General features: G+C 37.8%; 1 protein-coding gene across 1 annotated transcript; it reads left to right on the top strand.

Annotated features, from left to right (window-relative positions):
• The first annotated feature begins 13,773 nt into the window (after window positions 1–13,773).
• On the top strand, window positions 13,774–14,709 carry OR2M9 (olfactory receptor family 2 subfamily M member 9). Its single transcript, NM_001388542.1, is given in 1 exon segment — window positions 13,774–14,709. A coding segment is annotated over 1 exon segment (936 nt).
• Window positions 14,710–18,957: the final 4,248 nt, after the last annotated feature.

Below are 18,957 nucleotides of genomic sequence, written 5' to 3'. Positions count from 1 at the left end.
GATTAATAGAATCAGAAGATCAACTCATAGTGAGAGACAAAATCCTAGATGTAAATTTCATAACCACTTTAGGATTGTATCTCCATGTTAGTTGGGATTTGCTTGGTTTGTACTCATGCTTACCTGTTTATAAAACTATATATAAGTAAAATTCAAGATAAATATCAGGCCCTTATTAAATTCCTAATTCAAAGAACACATTCAAATACGAGGCTCATTCTATTACCCGATGATGTAATTTATTTGTGCCTAGCACAACATGGGAACAATAAAAACAACCTATTGGATTTAATCTATTTTGGGAAGAATAAAGGTTCTCAAATACGGTTTTACTACCCTTTCTTTTATTTTCCCCTTAATTTTACTTTTTCACCAAACTACTTGACTTTCAAACTTAAGACTTGTCAATCCCATTTACAACTGCAACCAAAAGCATAAGATGCATAGGAATAAACCTAACCAAAGAGGTAAAGGATCTATACTCTTAAAACTACAGAACACTTCTGAAAGAAATGGAGGAAGATGCAAAGAGATGGAAAAATATTCCATGCTCATGGATTGGAAGAATTAATATTGTGAAAATGTCAATGTTACCCAGGGCTTTACACGTTTAATGCAATCCCTATCAAAATACCATGAACTTTCCTCAGAGAGTTGGAACAAATTACTTTAAGATTTGTGAGGAATCAGAAAAGACCCCGAATAGCCAGGAAATATTACAAAAGATACCATAGCTGGGGGCATCACAATGCCAGATTTCAGGTTGTACTACAAAGCTGTGGTCATGAAGACAGTGTGGTACTGGCACAAAAACAGACACATAGATCAATGGAACAGAATAGAGAATCCAGAAGTGGACCCTCAACTTTATGGTCAAGTAACATTCGACAAAGGAGGAAGGACTCTCCACTGGAAAAGGGACAGTCTCTTCAATAAATGGTGCTGGGAAAATTGGACATCCACATGCAGAAGAATGAAACTAGACCACTCTCTTTCACCATACACAAAGATAAACTCAAAATGGATGAAAGATCTAAATGTGAGACAAGATTCCATCAAAATCCTAGAGGAGAACACAGGCAACACCCTTTTTCAACTCGGCCACAGTAACTTCTTGCAAGATACATCCATGAAGGCAAGAGAAACAAAAGCAAATATGAACTATTGGGACTTCATCATGATAAGAATCTTTTGCACAGCAAGAGAAACAGTCAACAAAACTAAAAGACAACGTACAGAACAGGAGAAGATATTTGCAAATAACGTATCAGATAAAGGGCTAGTATCCAAGATCTATAAAGAACTTATGAAACTTAACAGCAAAGAAACAAACAATCCAATCATGAAATGGGCAAAAGACATGAACAGAAATCTCACAGAGGAAGACATAGACATGGCCAACACGCACATGAGAAAATGCTCTGCATCACCTGCCATCAGGGAAATACAAATCAAAGCCACAATGAGATACCACCTCACACCAGTGAGAATGGGGAAAATTAACAAGGCAGGAAACCACAAATGTTGGAGAGGATGTGGAGAGAGGGGACCCGTCTTGCACTGTTTGGTGGGAATGTGAACTGGTGCAGCCACTCTGGAAAACTGTATAGCGATTCCTCAAAGACTTAAAAATAGATCTGCCTTGCGGCCCAGGAATTGCACTGCTGGGGATTTACCCCAAAGATACAGATGCAGTGAAGCGCCAGGACACCTGCACCCCGATGTTTCTAGCAGCAATGTCCACAATAGCCAAACTGTGGAAGGAGCCTCAGTGTCCATCGAAAGATGAATGGATAAAGAAGATGTGGTTTATGTATACAATGGAATATTCCTCAGCCATTAGAAACGACAAATACGCACCATTTGCTTCGACATGGATGGAACTGCAGGGTATTATGCTGAGTGAAATAAGTCAATCGGAGAAGGACAAACATTATATGGTCTCATTCATTTTGGGGAATATAAAAAATAGTGAAAGGGGAAAGGAGAAAAAATGAGTGGGAAATATCAGAAAGGGAGACAGAATAGGAGAGACTCCTAACTCTTGGAAACGAACTAGGGGTGGTAGAAAGAGAGGTGCACGGGGGTTGGGGTGACTGGGTGATGGGCACTGAGGGGGGCACTTGATGGGATGAGCACTGGGGTTTTTTATATATGTTGGCAAATTGAACACCAATAAAAAATAAATTTATAAAAAAATTAAGACTTGTAGCATTACTATCAAGATATTGAAGGACAGAAACTTTGGAAGTTTCCAAATGTCTTTGATGTTACTAAGGTAGAGAAGATTTGCTGTATGTCAGAGACTCTTACACTTAAAAGAGAAAAATACCAAAGACTGTGACTTTCCAATTCCCTAATTAGAAACAAAATTTTGCTGTTGGACAAATGTCTTATTTTTACTTTAATCTTTGCTGTACCTGTCTGCAAAATATATGGAATGGTATCTCTGTGTAAAGGATATTTTAAAGAATTAAATAAACTTTAATATTCTGCCAAAAATATATGCTGAATCCCATATACCTGGTCATTGTTATAAAATTGAGTTCTAAAAATAAGTTATACTATCCTACTTCTGAGTGTTCATGTATTTGTGTGTGTTTCTGTTTGAGTGTGTGTGTGCAGGGGTACATATGCATGTATTTCCATACATCTAAGAAATGAAAAAAAAATTATACCATGTTCTATTACTGGATTATAGTCTCCATGGTGGTATCTCCAATGATTCAACTATTATGTTATAAGGAGAAATTTAGGGAAGAAGAGTAGCATATTTTTTTAAAGTGAAATACAATTAGTACATACGTAGTTTCCAATGTGGTGTTCAAAAATTCATCAGTTGCATTCAACACCCAATGCTCATTACACTACATGCCCAATATAGTTAGTATATCTGAAAATTTGCTATTTTGAATCTGCTCAAAACTGTCCCATTTAGATTTTTTTAGTTCAATTTGCCAACATATAGCATTTCATCCAGTGCTCTTCCCGTCCAGACACCCTCAGTGCCCGTCACACTGTCACCCCAACCCCCTGTCAACCTCCCTTTCCACTCTCCTTTCAGAGAGTTAGTAGTCTCTAAGGTTTTGTCATCCTTATTGATATTTTCACTCATTTTCTCTTCTTTCCCCTTTATTCCCTTTCACTATTTTTTATATTCCCCAAAATGAATGAGACCATATAATGTTTGTCCTTCTCCGATTGACTTATTTCACTCAGCATAATACCCTGCAGTTCCATCCATGTCGAAGTAAATGGTGGGTATTTGTCGTTTCTAATGGCTGAGTAATATTCCATTGTATACATAAACCACATCTTCTTTATCCATTCATCTTTCGATGGACACTGAGGCTCCTTCCCCAGTTTGGCTATTGTGGACATTGCTGCTAGAAACATCGGGGTGCAGGTGTCCCGGCATTTCACTGCATCTGTATCTTTGGGGTAAATCCCCAGCAGTGCAATTCCTGGGCCGCAGGGCAGATCTATTTTTAAGTCTTTGAGGAATCGCTATACAGCTTTCCAGAGTGGCTGCACCAGTTCACATTCCCACCAAACAGTGTAAGAGTGTTCCCTTTTCTCCGCATCCTCTCCAACATTTGTGGTTTCCTGCCTTGTTAATTTTCCCCATTCTCACTGGTGTGAGGTGGTATCTCATTGTGGTTTTGATTTGTATTTCCCTGATGGCAAGTGATGCAGAGCATTTTCTCATGTGCATGTTGGCAGTGTCTATGTCTTCCTCTGTGAGATTCTGTTCATGTCTTTTGCCCATTTCATGATTGGATTGTTTGTTTCTTTGGTGTTGAGTTTAATAAGTTCTTTATACACCTTGGATACTAGCCCTTTATCTGATAGGTCATTGGCAAATATCTTCTCCCATTCTGTAGGTTGTCTTTGAGTTTTGTTGACTTTTTCTGTTGCTGTGCAGAGGTTTTTATCTTGATGAAGTCCCAATAATTCATTTTTGCTTTTGTCTCCCTGGTCTTCATAGATGTAACTTGCAAGAAATATCTGTGACCGAGTTCAAAAAGGATGTTGCCTGTGTTCTCCTCTAGGAATTTGATGGAATCTTGTCTAACATTTAGATCTTTCATGCATTTTGAGTTTATCTTGTGTATGGTGTAAGAAATTGGTATAGTTTCATTCTTCTGCATGTGGCTGTCCAATTTTCCCAGCACCATTTATTGAAGAGACTGTCCTTTTTCCAGTGGATAGTCTTTCCTGTTTTGTCGAATATTAGTTGACTGTAGAGTTGAGGGCCCATTTCTGGGTTCTCTATTCTGTTCCATTGATCTATGTGTCTGTTTTTGTGCAAGTACCATACCGTCTTGATGATCACAGCTTTGTATTACAACTTGAATCCTGGCATTGTGATGCTCTGGCTTCGGTTTTCTTTTTCAGTATTATCCTGGCTATTCGGGGTCTTTTCTGATTCCACACAAATCTTAACATGATTTGTTCCAACTCTCTGAAGAAAGTCCACAGTATTTGGATAATGATTGCACTAAATGTGTAAATTTCCTTGGGTAGCATTGACATTTTCAAAATATTAATTCTTCCAATCTATGAGCATGGAATATTTTTACATCTCTTTGGGTCTTCCTCCATTTCTTTCAGAAGTGTTCTATAGTTTTTAGAGTATAGATCCTTTACCTCATTGGTTAGGTTTATTCCTAGGTATCTTATGCTTTTGGGTGCAATTGTAAATGGGATTAACTCCTTAATTTCTCTTTCTTCAGTCTCATTTTTAGTGTATAGAAATGCTACTGATTTCTGGGCATTGATTTGGTATCCTATCACACTGCCAAATTACTGGATGAGTTCTACAATCTTGGGGTGGAGTCTTTCGGGTTTCCTGTGTACAGTATCATGTCATATGCAAAGAGGGAGAGTTTGACTTCATTGTCAATTTGAATACATTTCATTTCTTTTTGTTGCCTTATTGCTGAAGCTAGGACTTCTAATACTAGGTGAGAGTGGACATCCCTGTTGTGTTCCTGACCTTAGGGGAAAGGCTTTCAGCGTTTCTCTATTGAGAATGATATTTCCTGTGGGCTTTTCAGAGATGGCTTTTAAGATGCTGTTGAATGTTCACTCTGTTCCTACGCTATGAAGAGTTTTGATCAGGAATGGATACTGAATTTTGTCAAATGCTTTCTCTGCATCCATTGAGAGGATCATATGGTTCTTGTTTTTCTCTTGTTGATATGATCTATCACCTTGATTGCTTTACGAATGGTGAACCAGCCTTGCATCCTGGGGATAATTCCCACTTGGTCATAGTGAATAATCTTCTTATGTACTGTTGTACCCTATTGGCTAGTATCTTGTTGAGAATTTTTGCATCTGTGTTTATTAGGGATATTGGTGTATACTTTTTTTGTTGGAGTCTTTGTCTGGTTTTGGAATTAAAGTGAAGCTGGCCTCATAGAGCAAGTTTGGAAGTATTCCATCCCTTTCTATCTTTCAGAACAGCTTTAGTGGAGTAGGTATTGTTTCTTCTTCATCAGTTTCATAGAATTCCAGAGGGAAGCCATCTGGCCTTGGACTTTTGTGTCTTGGGAGGTGTTTGATGACTTCTTCAATTTCCTCTCTATAGTTATCAGCCTGCTCAGGTTTTCTATTTATTCCTGTTCCAGTTTTGGTCATTTGTGGTTTTCCAGAAATCCGTCTATTTCTTCTAGATTGCCTAATTTATTGGCGTATATCTGCTTATAATATGTTTTTATTTGTATTGTGTTTTATTGTATTTTTATTTATTAAAGGATTTTATTTATTTATTCATGACAGAGAGAGAGAGAAAGTGGGAGAGAGAGAGAGAGAGATAGAGAGAGAGAGAGAGAAACAGAGAGATACAGAGACAGGTAGAGTATGAAGCAGGCTCTGTGCAGGGAGCCTGCCGTGGGACTGAGTCCCGGTTCTCCAGTATCACTCCCTGGGCTAATAGCAGCGTTAAACCACTGGCCCACCAGGGCTATGCTCACAATATGTCTTTAAAATTGCTTGTATTTCCTGATATTGGTTGTGATACCTCCTTTTTCAATAGAAATTTTATTAGTTTGTGTCTTTTCTCTTTTGTTTTTATTAAGGTTGACTAATAGTTTATACATCTTATCAATTCTTTCAAAGAGCTAAATCCTGGTTTTGTTGATATGTTCTACAGTTCTTCTGTTTCCTATCTCATTGAGCTCTGCTCAGATCTTTATTAACTCTCTTCTTCTGCTTGGTGTAGGTTTTATTTGCTGTTCTTTCTCCAGTTCCTTTAGGTGTAAGGTTAGCTTGTGTATTTTAGTTTTTTTCCAATTTTTAGAAGGATGTACGTATTGCGATGTATTTCCCTGTCAGAACTGCTTTTGCTGTATCCCAAAGGTTTTGAATGGTTGTATCTTCATTCCCATTAGTTTTCATGAATGTTTTTAATTCTTCTCTAGTTTCCTGGTTGACCCTTTCACCTTTTAGCAGGATTGTCTTTAACCTGCATATGCTTGAATTTCTTCCAAATTTCTTCTTGTGATTGAGTTCAAGTTTCAAGGCATTATGGTATGAATATAGGCAGGGCACAATCTCAATCTTTTGGTATCAGTTGAGACCTGAGAAGTGACCTTGTATGTGGTCTATTCTGGAGAAATTTCCATGTGCACCTGAATAGAATGTGTATTCAGTTGCATTTGGATGTATAGTTCTGTAAACATCTGTGAAATCCATCTGGTTAGTGTATCATTTAAAGCTTTTGTATCTTTGGAGATATTGTGCTTAGAATATCTGTCATTTGCAGAAAGCACTACGTTGAAGTCTCCCAGTATTAGTGTATTATTATCTAAGTGTCTCTTTACTTTCCTTATTAATTGATTGATATACTTGGCAGTTCCCACATTAAGGGCATAAATATTCACGATTGTTAGGTCCTCTTGTTGGATAGATCCTTTAAGTATGATATAGTGTCCTTTTGCATTTCTTACTACAGTCTTTGGAATAAACTTTAATTTATCTGATATGACGATTGCTACCCCAGTTTTCTTTTGGAGACCATTTGAGTGGTAAATGGTTCTCTAATCTTTCATTTTCAGGCTGTAGGTGTCCTTATATCTAAATGAGTCTCTTGTTGACTGCAAATAGAGGGGTCTTGCTTTTTGAAACCCTGCATCTTTTGATGGGATCAGTAAACCCATTCACGTTCAGAGTAACTATCGAAAGATATAAATTTATGTCATCATAATACCTGTTTTGTGTATTATTTCTTTGGGCTTCCTCTTTCTTTTACAGATTTCCCCTTAATATTTCTTGCAGAGCTGGTTTGGGGGTCACATATTTGTTCAGTTTCTGCCTATCTTGGAAGCTCTTTATCTCTCCTATTCTGAATGAGGGCCTTGCTGAATAGAGTATTCTTGGCTGCATGTTCTTCTCATTTAGGACCCTGAATATATCCTACCAGCCCTTTCTGGCCTGCCATGTCTCTGTGGAGAGGTCTGCTGTTAAACAAATATTTCTCCCCATATACATGAGGGATCTCTTGTCTCTTGTTGCTTAAGGATTTTCTCTTTATCTTTGGAATTTGCGAGTTTCAATATTAAGTGTGGAGGTGTTGTACAATTTTTATTGATTTTAGAGGGGGATCTCTCTATCTCTTGGATCTGAATGCCTATTTCCCTCCCAAGATTAGGGAGGTTCTCAGCTATGATTTGTTCAAATATGTTTCTGATCCTCTCTCCCTTTCAGTGCCCTCTGTAACCCCAATTAAACATAGATTTTTCCTTCTGAGGTTGTCATTTATTTCCCTTAACCTTTCCTCATGATCTTTTAATTGTTTTTCTCTTTTATCCTCAGCTTCCTTCCTTACCATCAACTTGTCTTCTATTTCACTGATTCTTTCTTCTACCTCATTAAACCTGGTTGTTAGGACCTCCAGTTTGGATTGCATCTCATTTAATTGGATTTTAGTTTCGGCCTGATTAGATCTAAATTCTGCAGTCATGAAGTCTCTTGAATCCTTCATGCTTTTTTCCAGAGCCACCAGTAGGTTCATAATTGTGCTTCTGAATTGGCTTTCTGACATCAAATTATAATCCAAAGTCTTTAATTCTGTGGCAGAGACTACTGTTTCTGATTCTTTCTTTTATAGTGAGTTCTTCTTTCTAGTTATTTTGCTCAGTGCAGAGTAGCTAAAAATGAGTTGTACTGAGAAAAGGAAGAAAACAAAACAACAACAACAACAACAACAAAACAAGAAACAAAACAAAACAAACCAAAAAACAAAACAAACCAAAAAACATGGAGATTTTTCCTCTGGTTTTATATGCCGTAAATCCCTCAATACCCCCTCGAGTTTTCCAATGCTACTCAGACAAGAACTTGTTCTTCTTCGTTTCTTCCAGCTTGTCTTCTGAGGGAGGGGCCTGCTGTGCTGATTCTCATGTGTGTGCACCTGGGGGAGCTGTCCCACCCCCTGCCAGGGGGTGTTATTTTAATTAGGTTGATTGTGGTGATCATTTCATAATACAACCATAGATCAAAATGTCAAGTTGAATAACTTTAATACATGAAATTTTCATGTGCTAATCATGCCCTAATAAAATTCAAAAATGGAGCTGACTTTAGCACTGGAAAATTCTGTCCACCATTCATTAACTTTATTACCTTGGACAATTGGCTTAGGAAGTTTTATTATGTAAAAAACAAACAAAAAGAAAAACAGAACAAAACAAAAATTTAAAGATAAGAGTGCCTGGCACATGCAATGTTTGTGTCTGTAATTTTACATACAAAATTGCCACAGTACCAATTACATAGGAGGCACTCAGTATGTTTTCGTCTTATTATTATGTCAATGAGAGGGAGCAGAAAGTTCCACGGAGTTCAAACTAAAACTTAAGGAGAGAGATATCACTATCTATCCAGAGTAAGTATTTTCAAAAAAAAAAAAAAAAGAAAAAGGAAAAGGAAAGCTAATTCCATTTCTTTGTCCTGGGAGAGGAGATGGAAAACAATGCCAACTTCTATAATTAAAGACAAGGGAATGGAATCCTCAGAGGGCTAGAAAATTAATTTTCCATTTTTTCACCATGGTCAGGCCAAGTACAGATTATTTAAGAGTTATAATCCTTTTAATTTATACTGCTGCTTTGTGCTTACGAAGGAAGCTACAGAAGGTAAGCTTACAACAAAACAATTCACAACAGGTATGATTTCCATGTTCTGTGAGTGCTTCTAGAATTTATGTAAAACTATATTAATAATTTTCTGCTTAACAATATCTACAGATGAGGGTAGCCTGGGTGGCTCAGCAGTTTAGCACCGCTTTCCGCCCAGGGTGTGATCTTGGAGACCCAGAATCAAGTCCCATGTTGGGCTCCCTGCATGGAGCCTGCTTCTCCCTCTGCCTGTGTCTCTGCCTCTCTCTCTCTCTCTCTCTATCCCCCTCCCTCTGTCTCTCATAAAAAAATAAAAAAAAACAATATCTATAGATGAGTATATTTTCATAGGTATATATATATTCATAGATATACTGTATCCATTTAAGTAATGTTGATTCTCCAGGATGTTAAATAATATAATAATCAGAATTAGAATCATATTTAAATGAGTGGTGTTATGAAGCTGTTGGGCTGATCTCATGAATACTATGAATAACTATTCCTAGATGTGCCTCTTGGTTCTAGTTCATTACTTTGTGTTTCAATTTGTTTAACAACAAATACTATTGTTGTTTCCAATTGTATATCAGGTGCTCCTTTTTTTTTGGTTATAGAAATACAATGATATGCAAAATATGCAATTCTCCTGTCTGGTAACGTACTCTTTCATCTGAATTATATACTATTTAGACTCACACTAAGAGGTTATATCAATAATCAGGTAAGGGGATCCCTGGGTGGCGCAGCGGTTTGGCGCCTGCCTTTGGCCCAGGGCGCGATCCTGGAGACCCGGGATCGAGTCCCACGTCGGGCTCCCGGTGCATGGAGCCTGCTTCTCCCTCTGCCTGTGTCTCTGCCTCTCTCTCTCTCACTGTGTGCCTATCATAAATAAATAAAAAATTAAAAAAAAAATAATCAGGTAAGAATATTTGTACGTTAATGCCAAACTTTTGGTGAACATAGAAATATGGATGGAGATAATTGACTATATTTCTTAAGTGATATTCATGCTAAACACCTTATGTCATTCATTCATTTCATTTTTAAATATTATTTTGAAGAATGTGGTATGATCTTGTATGTAGGGATAGGAGAATTATGGCAGGAGTTAAGTTACTTGCCTTAGCTCATGGATGAGCTGGATAAAAAAAATCAATTTCTTTTCTTTTTTCATCTAATGCTGGTATTCTTAAGTGAGAAAGAAATTGGTGGTGAATACAAGTGAGAAGACAAAAGTGGCAGATGAGAATAAGAACATTAATGCATCATTTGAAAGACAGGTTTAAACCTCATCATCTTTTCTTTTAATGGGCCCATCTCACATTCATAGATGCTTTACCATTGTTATGTGCCCTCCTTACACCTTTATATATATTTTTGTTCTTTTATATAACTTCAAATTTAATAATAAATTTAATACATATAAAGCATTTTTGCAAATTGTTTTTGCAAAAGCATTGCCAGTGTTTTTGAAAACTAGCATAACCCTATCTAATTATATAACCTTACTGGTCCTTGCTGGTGATAACCATTATTTCAGTACTGCTGCACTTCTTAAATAGTGCTCACTTTGGCAGCACATATACTTAAATAATATACCATCTGTATTAAACTTCATATCATAGGATTTGTGAATAAGTTACCTGCAATGTATTTTGTATCTGTTATTTCCATCTATTAATTCAACATTCTAGTACTGAGCTTCATTAATGATAGTGTAGTTTTCAGTTAGTGTAGCTATGAACCCTGTTATTGATTCTTTTTTAAAAAATTTAAAGATTTTATTTATTTACTCATGATACACACACAGAGGCAGAGACAGTCAGAGGGGGAAGCAGGCCCCATGCAGGAAGCCCAGTGTGGGACTCGATCCTGGAACTGGGGATTATACCCTGAGCCAGAGGCAGACACTCAACCACTGAGCCACACAGGCATCCCACCCTGTTACTGATTCTCATGCAGGTTGTATATTGTAATTGGAAACAGGTTTGCTATGGTCACTTTTGATCATGTGAGAGTTTTTTTAACTTTTTTCAATTGTTTTATTTCCTGATCATTTCTGTACAAAAGAATATAGCAGCCAGAACTGATGACACCAATATGTGTCCAGCATCATTTTTCTGTAATGCTTTACTTATCTTTTTGACCAAATCCTGGTAGTAAATGTCTTTTTTCAATTATTTCACTCAATGATTCTTCTCTTAATTTCTGGGCATGACTTCCATGGTTTATGAGTTGTCATTGTTATGGACCATTGTTACAGTACACCAAATCACTGTGTCATGAAATCCAGCTACTCTTCTTTGAGACATCATGAGATGAAAATGCAGACATGCCCTTTCGGTAGATCAGTATTTGCAGGTCATGATCATTCATGTCTTGAAATATTTAAATACTTTTGAGTTTTTCTCTTTATTACAGCATCATTCACAATTTGTATACATAATTACAACTTAAAGAAAGTGTATTTTACCACCTCCACACTTAAAAAATTTCAATTCAAACTCATGAGACAGAATTCAAGGTTCTATCTTCTACAGATTAATTTGCTCTTGCTACTCTTAGGTTACAGCTTCTTTGTTTGGTTTTGTTTTTGGCGTCCAAAAAAATGTGATGCACAAATGAGTAAATGTGCATTCCTATCTAATTGTTCTAATCATCAGACCTGTCTTTCTGTTTATGACATTTATTTACTACCTGGAATAACCCATCTTCATATATGAACTTTTCTCATGCATGCATAATTAGCTCATAAATGGAATTTTAAATCCTACAATTAACATGAAACATAAGTCTAATTTAGAAATCTCTGTTTTCTTTATATCTTCTATACATTTTACTTTTTTTTGCATGTAGGTTCCACTTTGTGGAATTTATATGTGGGTAGCTCTTTCTTAAAGGGTGGTCTATATCTCTCTCTATTTTTTTTTTTACTTGCCCCAAGTCTTTAGTCAGATACCATCAGATGACTGAGGTCTTCCTTGGATTAGGACAGTCCAATGTAATTGTAACATCTTCTTTTCAATTATTTTCCATAGCTTCATAGTGTTTTGATATTTTTGTCACCATCTGATTACAATATGTTAGGCTAAGTGATATATATTTTTTTCTTTTTTTGAGTGCTGTTTTACTGCCAGTGCCCAATGCATAAATCTTCATAAGTATTGTTTGAATGTGTGGACCTTAAGCTTCTCTGAATTTCCATTTTGTATGTAGTAATTTTTTTAATTTTTTATTGGAGTCCAATTTGCCAACATATAGCATAACACCCAGTGCTCATCCCATCAAGTGCTCACTTCAGTGCCCATCACCCAGTCACCCCCCCCCCGACCCACTCCCTTTTCTACCACCCCTTGTTCGTTTCCCAGAGTTAGGAGATATGAGATGTATTAGTTTCCTAGTGAAGCATAACAAGGTGTTACACACTGGATGGTTTAAAATAACACAATTATATTCTCTCACAGTAATGGAGGCTACTAGTGTTCTAAAATCGAGATATCAGCAGGGTTGGTTAATTCTGAGAGCTGTAAGAAAGATAATATGTTCCATGCCTCTTTCCTAGCTTCTGGTGATGACCAACAATCATTGAAAATTATTTATATGTAAATATAACACTTGAGTCTCTGCCTCTATCATCACACATTATCCTTGTGTCCGTCTTCACATGGAGGTCTTTAAGGACATCAGTCACATTGGATTGGGGTTTGCTCTGTTCCAACATGATCTTATCTTAGCTAATTATTTTCTCTTTTTAAGATATATTTGCATATTTGAGATAGAGAGCATGGAGGTGGGGAAGATGAGGAGAGAGAGAGAGAGAGAGACAGAGAGAGAGACTCAAGTAGACTCTGCACTTGGGGCTTTATTTCACAACCCTGAGATCAGGACCTGAGCTGAAACCAAGAGTCAGACACTTAACCAACTGTGCCCTTAGCTAATTATTTTCAAATAAGTTTACATTCTGAAATACTAGGACTTAAGACTCAACATCTCTTTTGGGGGAAACACAAGTCACTCTACCACATTGGGCTATACAAGAACAGAGCAAAGCTTTTATAGTTGTGTAATTAAAATATTTCCTCAGTTTGTCCACTTATTGCATAGAATATTTGCTATAAATTACAAATAAAACACTCTAAATTGCAAAGCAATTGACAAATGTAAAGATTTGGTTAAACTGACAGTAAAATCACCTCGTATCATGAAAGCAAAGTTTCATATTGCACTCTTTTATCTCAGTTACTTTTTCTGCCACATGCTGAATGATGCTTACTTTCTCTATTGACTAACCTGTAAAGGATTCCTGATGTTTCAAGGCACTGTCTAATTGCTTTTGGGAATTTCCATTTTTGAAGACACATTATCAATTATATAAAACGTATATTATTGTCTTAATTTTCAAAAGTTGTTTAGAAGCTGAGCTTAGGAATAATTCCACACTTGTATAAATTAGTACCAAGATAACATATTTTCCCCCTTTATTATCCTTCTTGTTTTTTTGAAATTCCTAATAACATTGATGTCAGCATAATCACTGACCTATAGTTTACCACAATCACATGCTTTGTAAGGCACTGAGTACATGTTCACCAAATTAATGAAGTGACATCACTTTTTGCTGTATTAGATAAAAAACACATTCCTCATGGCATTGGACAATCAGACTTTTAACTCTGATTTCATCCTTCTGGGAATCTTCAATTACAGCCCCACTCACATCTTCCTCTTTTCTATGCTTTTGGTCATCTTCACAGTGGTCTTCATGGGAAACACTGCTATGATTCTCCTCATCTACCTGGACACTCAGCTCCACACACCCATGTACTTCTTTCTCAGCCAACTGTCCCTCATGGACCTCATGCTCATCTGCACCACTGTACCCAAGATGGCTTTTAACTATTTGTCTGGCAGCAATTCCATTTCTGTGGTAGAGTGTGCTACACAAATTTTCCTCTATACATCACTACTTGGCTGTGAACGTTTCCTATGGGCAGTAATGGCTTATGACCGCTATATTGCCATTTGCTACCCTCTAAGATATCCTAATCTTATGAGCCCTAAAATTTGTGGACTTATGGCTGCATCTTCCTGGATCCTGGGCTCTACTGATTGTATCATTGATGCTGTAGCTACATTTTTCTTCTTCTATTGTGGGTCCCGGGAAATAGACCACTTCTGTGATTTTCCTTCCCTGCTCATCATCTCATGCAACGACACATCAACATTTGAAGAAGTTCTTTTCTACTGCTGTATAATAATGATTGTTTTCCCTGTAGTGATCATCATTGCTTCCTATACTCATGTTATTGTGGCTGTCATTCACATAGCATCTGGAGAGGGTCACCAGAAAGTTTTTGCCACCTGCTCTTCTCACCTCATGGTGGTGGGAATGTATTATGGCACAACTTTGTTCATATACATGCGGCCCGCTTCTGATCGTTCCCCCACCCAGGACAAGATGGTCTCTGTCTTCTACACCATCCTCACTCCCATGCCGAATCCCCTCGTCTACAGCCTCCGCAACAAGGAAGTGGCTAGAGCAGCCATGAAGGTGTTGGAGAAGGGCAGGTCTGGACAGTAAATTCCTTAATTATTTTCATGCTTTGCTAAGTTCTCTTTAGTGTCTCTCTTTTTTCCAGTCAGTTTTTAAAAACAGCACTTATTTGTACATATTGTTGAAAAAGCACAGTCCTGGGCAACAACATAATTCTTATATTTTAATGAAGATTGTTTAAATATTCATTATTTTTTATATTTAATTCAGTTATAACCACATTTATGGCCATTTCTGGAATAAGGACATTATTGATTGACTGAAAGTTTCAGGAATTTTGTGGTATATATCTAGCTAACAAACAATGCTTCCTTTCCCCATGTTGTATATCCAAAACTATCCATCAATTCAGAGCCACTTTGAATGAAGATTTGGTACATCAGGCTTTTTAAACTTATGTAGTGTTTCTGTTTGATTTTTATTCTTATTTTTCATTCTTCCAGACATGCAGAATAAATTAATACAACACTTCAACCCAGATAATGTTTTAAAATCACACCCTTAACTTTCTTCATCACAAAATGAAAATTTTATTAACAATCTCAGATTAAACCTCTTTTCAATTTGTCAATACCCACCTAAGCTCCATGCATTCACTCAACAAGGAAATTGTTTTACTATTCAGATCCAAAGGAACTGAAAATTTACCAGTGTTAATTAGGTTGACACTTATAAAGTTAGTTTATTTTGTTAAAGATTTTATTTATTTATTTATTTATTTATTTATTTATTTATTTATTTATTTATGAGAGAGAGAGAGAGAGAGAGAGAGAGGTGGACATTAAGCAGAGGGGAAAGCAGATCCATGCAGGGAGCCCGATGTGAACTCAATCCTGGGACTCTGGGATTACACCCTGAACCAAAGGCAGACGCTCAACCTCTGAGCCACCCAGGCATCCTGATACTTATAAATTTTATTAATGATAATAGGTTATACTGAAATTCAGGATGCAATTAAATTTGTTTTCTGTTTTCTTTTTTTATTTTATAAATTTTTATTTATTTCTGATAGTCACAGAGAGAGAGAGAGAGAGAGAGAGGCAGAGACACAGGCAGAGGGAGGAGCAGGCTCCATGCACCAGGAGCCGGACGTGGGACTCGATCCCGGGTCTCCAGGATCGCGCCCTGGGCCAAAGGCAGGCGCCAAACCGCTGTGCCACCCAGGGATCCCTGTTTTATGTTTTTTAAGAGTAATATATTATTCCATAGTAATAACTATAATAATTTTACAACTCTATCGCACTCATAATCACTTCCATGGAAATAATGCAATCCTCATTGTATGTGCTTTATTGGACTGCTGAAGCACAAGTGATTCAAATGTACCTAATTGATAAAAATTCACACCAGAACAGAATATGTTAATCTGGTCTTGAGGAGAAAGAGACTGGCAGCCATTGTTACTGTGTGGTGAATTCTTACCTGTCCCCAGGGAGAACACAATGTGTAATGGCCCAACCATCCAGGTGGGAATCACAGCCAAAGATTTGTTCCACATAGCCATTAGGTTTCATTTGATGCTACCCAATAAATACCTGGGGGTCATAATCAATGAGTGCTAAACCAGTCACTATCCCTTAATATGACAAAATAACTACACAACCCCAGTGGTATTCATCTCATGTTTCTCGTATATTAGGGTGATTGTTCTGCTTCCAACCTGGGATTCCTAAGGTGTTCAAGTATCCATAACCCAGAGTAAACCACACAAACCCATCCCAAATCTGAGTATAGTCACTCATTGCTCTGATGGTTATATTTCTGGTACCTTTTATTTTTTTTAGATTTATTTTTTTTTTATTTATTCATGAGAGACAGAGACATAGCCAGAGGGAGAAATAGGCTCACTGCAGGGAGCCTGATATAGGACTCAATCCCAGAACCCCGGGATCAAGTCCTGAGCCAAAGGCAGATGTTCAATCACTGAGTCACCCAGGCACCCCTCCAGGAACTTTTAAATAAGCAAATTGATGAGCTGTTTTTTTTTTTTTTTTTTTTTTTAGTTTATCTGAGAGAAAAAAAAAGGCCCTATCCAGTGTCTTTAATAATGTAAGCCACAGGCTAAGTTTCTGGGTCAGTATTGGCAACACCAAATGAATTAGTGGTATTATATTAGCTTGTTCTGCTGTAATGTACTGTTTTAAGGCCTTCCAGTCCCTTCCCTGGAGTGACAATACTTACACTCACAATTTTAATGAGGTTGCAAGGGGCAGCTTCACATATACCCAACAGTTGTGTTGATTTATTTTATTTTATTTTAATTTTTTTAATTTTTTATTGGTGTTCAATTTACTAACATACAGAATAACCCCCAGTGCCCGTCACCCATTCACTCCCACCCCCCGCCCTCCTCCCCTTCCACCACCCCTGGTTCGTTTCCCAGAGTTAGCAGTCTTTACGTTCTGTCTCCCTTTCTGATATTTCCCACACATTTCTTCTCCCTTCCCTTATATTCCCTTTCACTATTATTTATATTCCCCAAATGAATGAGAACATATAATGTTTGTCCTTCTCCGACTGACTTACTTCACTCAGCATAATACCCTCCAGTTCCATCCACATTGAAGCAAATGGTGGGTATTTGTCATTTCTAATAGCTGAGTAATATTCCGTTGTATACATAAACCACATCTTCTTTATCCATTCATCTTTCGTTGGACACCGAGGCTCCTTCCATAGTTTGGCTATCGTGGCCATTGCTGCTATAAACATCGGGGTGCAGGTGTCCCGGGGTTTCACTGCATCTGTATCTTTGGGGTAAATCCCCAATAGTGCAATTGCTGGGTCGTAGGGCAGGTATATTTTTAACTCTTTGAGGAACCTCCACACAGTTTTCCAGAGTGGCTGCACCAGTTCACATTCCCACCAACAGTGTAAGAGAGTTCCCTTTTCTCCGCATCCCCTCCAACATTTGTTGTTTCCTGCCTTGTTAATTTGCCCCATTCTCACCGGTGTGAGGTGGTATCTCATTGTGGTTTTGATTTGTATTTCCCTGATGGCAAGTGATGCAGAGCATTTTCTCATATGCATGTTGGCCATGTCTATGTCTTCCTCTGTGAGATTTCTGTTCATGTCTTTTGCCCATTTCATGATTGGATTGTTTGTTTCTTTGGTGTTGAGTTTAATAAGTGCTGAGGCCGGGGTGAGTGTCCCCAGGACAGGAGAGCCCCGTCCCGGAGGAGCAGGAGTGTTGATTTATTTTAGATGCCCATCCTATTGCTGGACATCATAGAAGCAGCAGAAGTCTAAGGGTGAAAAGACACTTAGTAGAAATTTGTATGAGAAGGTTTTCCCCTTGTACAAAGATTACACCTGTGCCATACTCTTTAGAGGTTAATGTGGCTGCATCTTTGAGAATTTTAACTGTTATGAATATCATAAATATGGACTGACATAATAAGTGCTTATCATGAATAAGCACTGTTAGGCATGAAGAGATAGACTGAGGATGGGATATGTCAGACCAGGACCCCCATCTTCTCTCCTCTTTCAATGATGCATGCTTCATTTTATGTAAAGTAAGTTTGCATAAGTTTGGCTTGCCTCAGGGCAATGGGATCCCAGTGGAGACTTAGCAGTTCCCCCTCACCCAGATGTGTGAATTAACTCACCCATCCTTTGGGGATGTTCAAGTGCAAATTGCAGTAGATAATTCATTTTCCAGGTGTAATGGGGCTTGGTGTTCTCAGTAGCACAGCACATTGATCCTTGGTGAGAGTTTTGACAATGGATGTTTTTCATGACTTCCACACATTTATGGTGTTGGGTTCCTTGTCATAGATCCCTAGACTAGCATATTGGGCACAGGCCCAAATGGTTGTCATTCAAATGTATTAAAGCTAGGGTTAATTTTGTTTTTTAATTTATTCATGAGGGACACAGAGATAAAGGCAGAGACATAGGCAGAGGAGAAGTAGGCTCCCTGTGGGGAGTCTGATATGAGACTTAATCCCAGGACCCCGGGATTATGTCCTGAGCCAAAAGCAGACACTTAACCACTGAGCCACCCAGATGTCCTGGGTTAATTCTTTAGTACATGTGGCCAAGGTGGTTTTACCTGTTAACAATATAATTTGGGGGGGGATGTCAGGGTGGCTCAGTGGTTTAGCGCCTGCCTTTGGCCATGGGGCAGGATCCTGGAGTCACAGGATCGAGTCCCACATCGGGTTCCCTGCGTGGAGCCTGTTTCTCCCTCTGCCTGTATCTCTGCCTCTCTCTCTCTCTCTCTCTGTGTGTGTCTCATTAATAAATAAATAAATAACAAAAAAAAGAAAT

The sequence above is a fragment of the Canis lupus genome, chromosome 14 (assembly GCF_011100685.1).
Source record: "Canis lupus familiaris isolate Mischka breed German Shepherd chromosome 14, alternate assembly UU_Cfam_GSD_1.0, whole genome shotgun sequence".
Taxonomy (NCBI): domain Eukaryota; kingdom Metazoa; phylum Chordata; class Mammalia; order Carnivora; family Canidae; genus Canis; species Canis lupus.
This window is presented reverse-complemented; position numbering and strand designations above follow the sequence as displayed.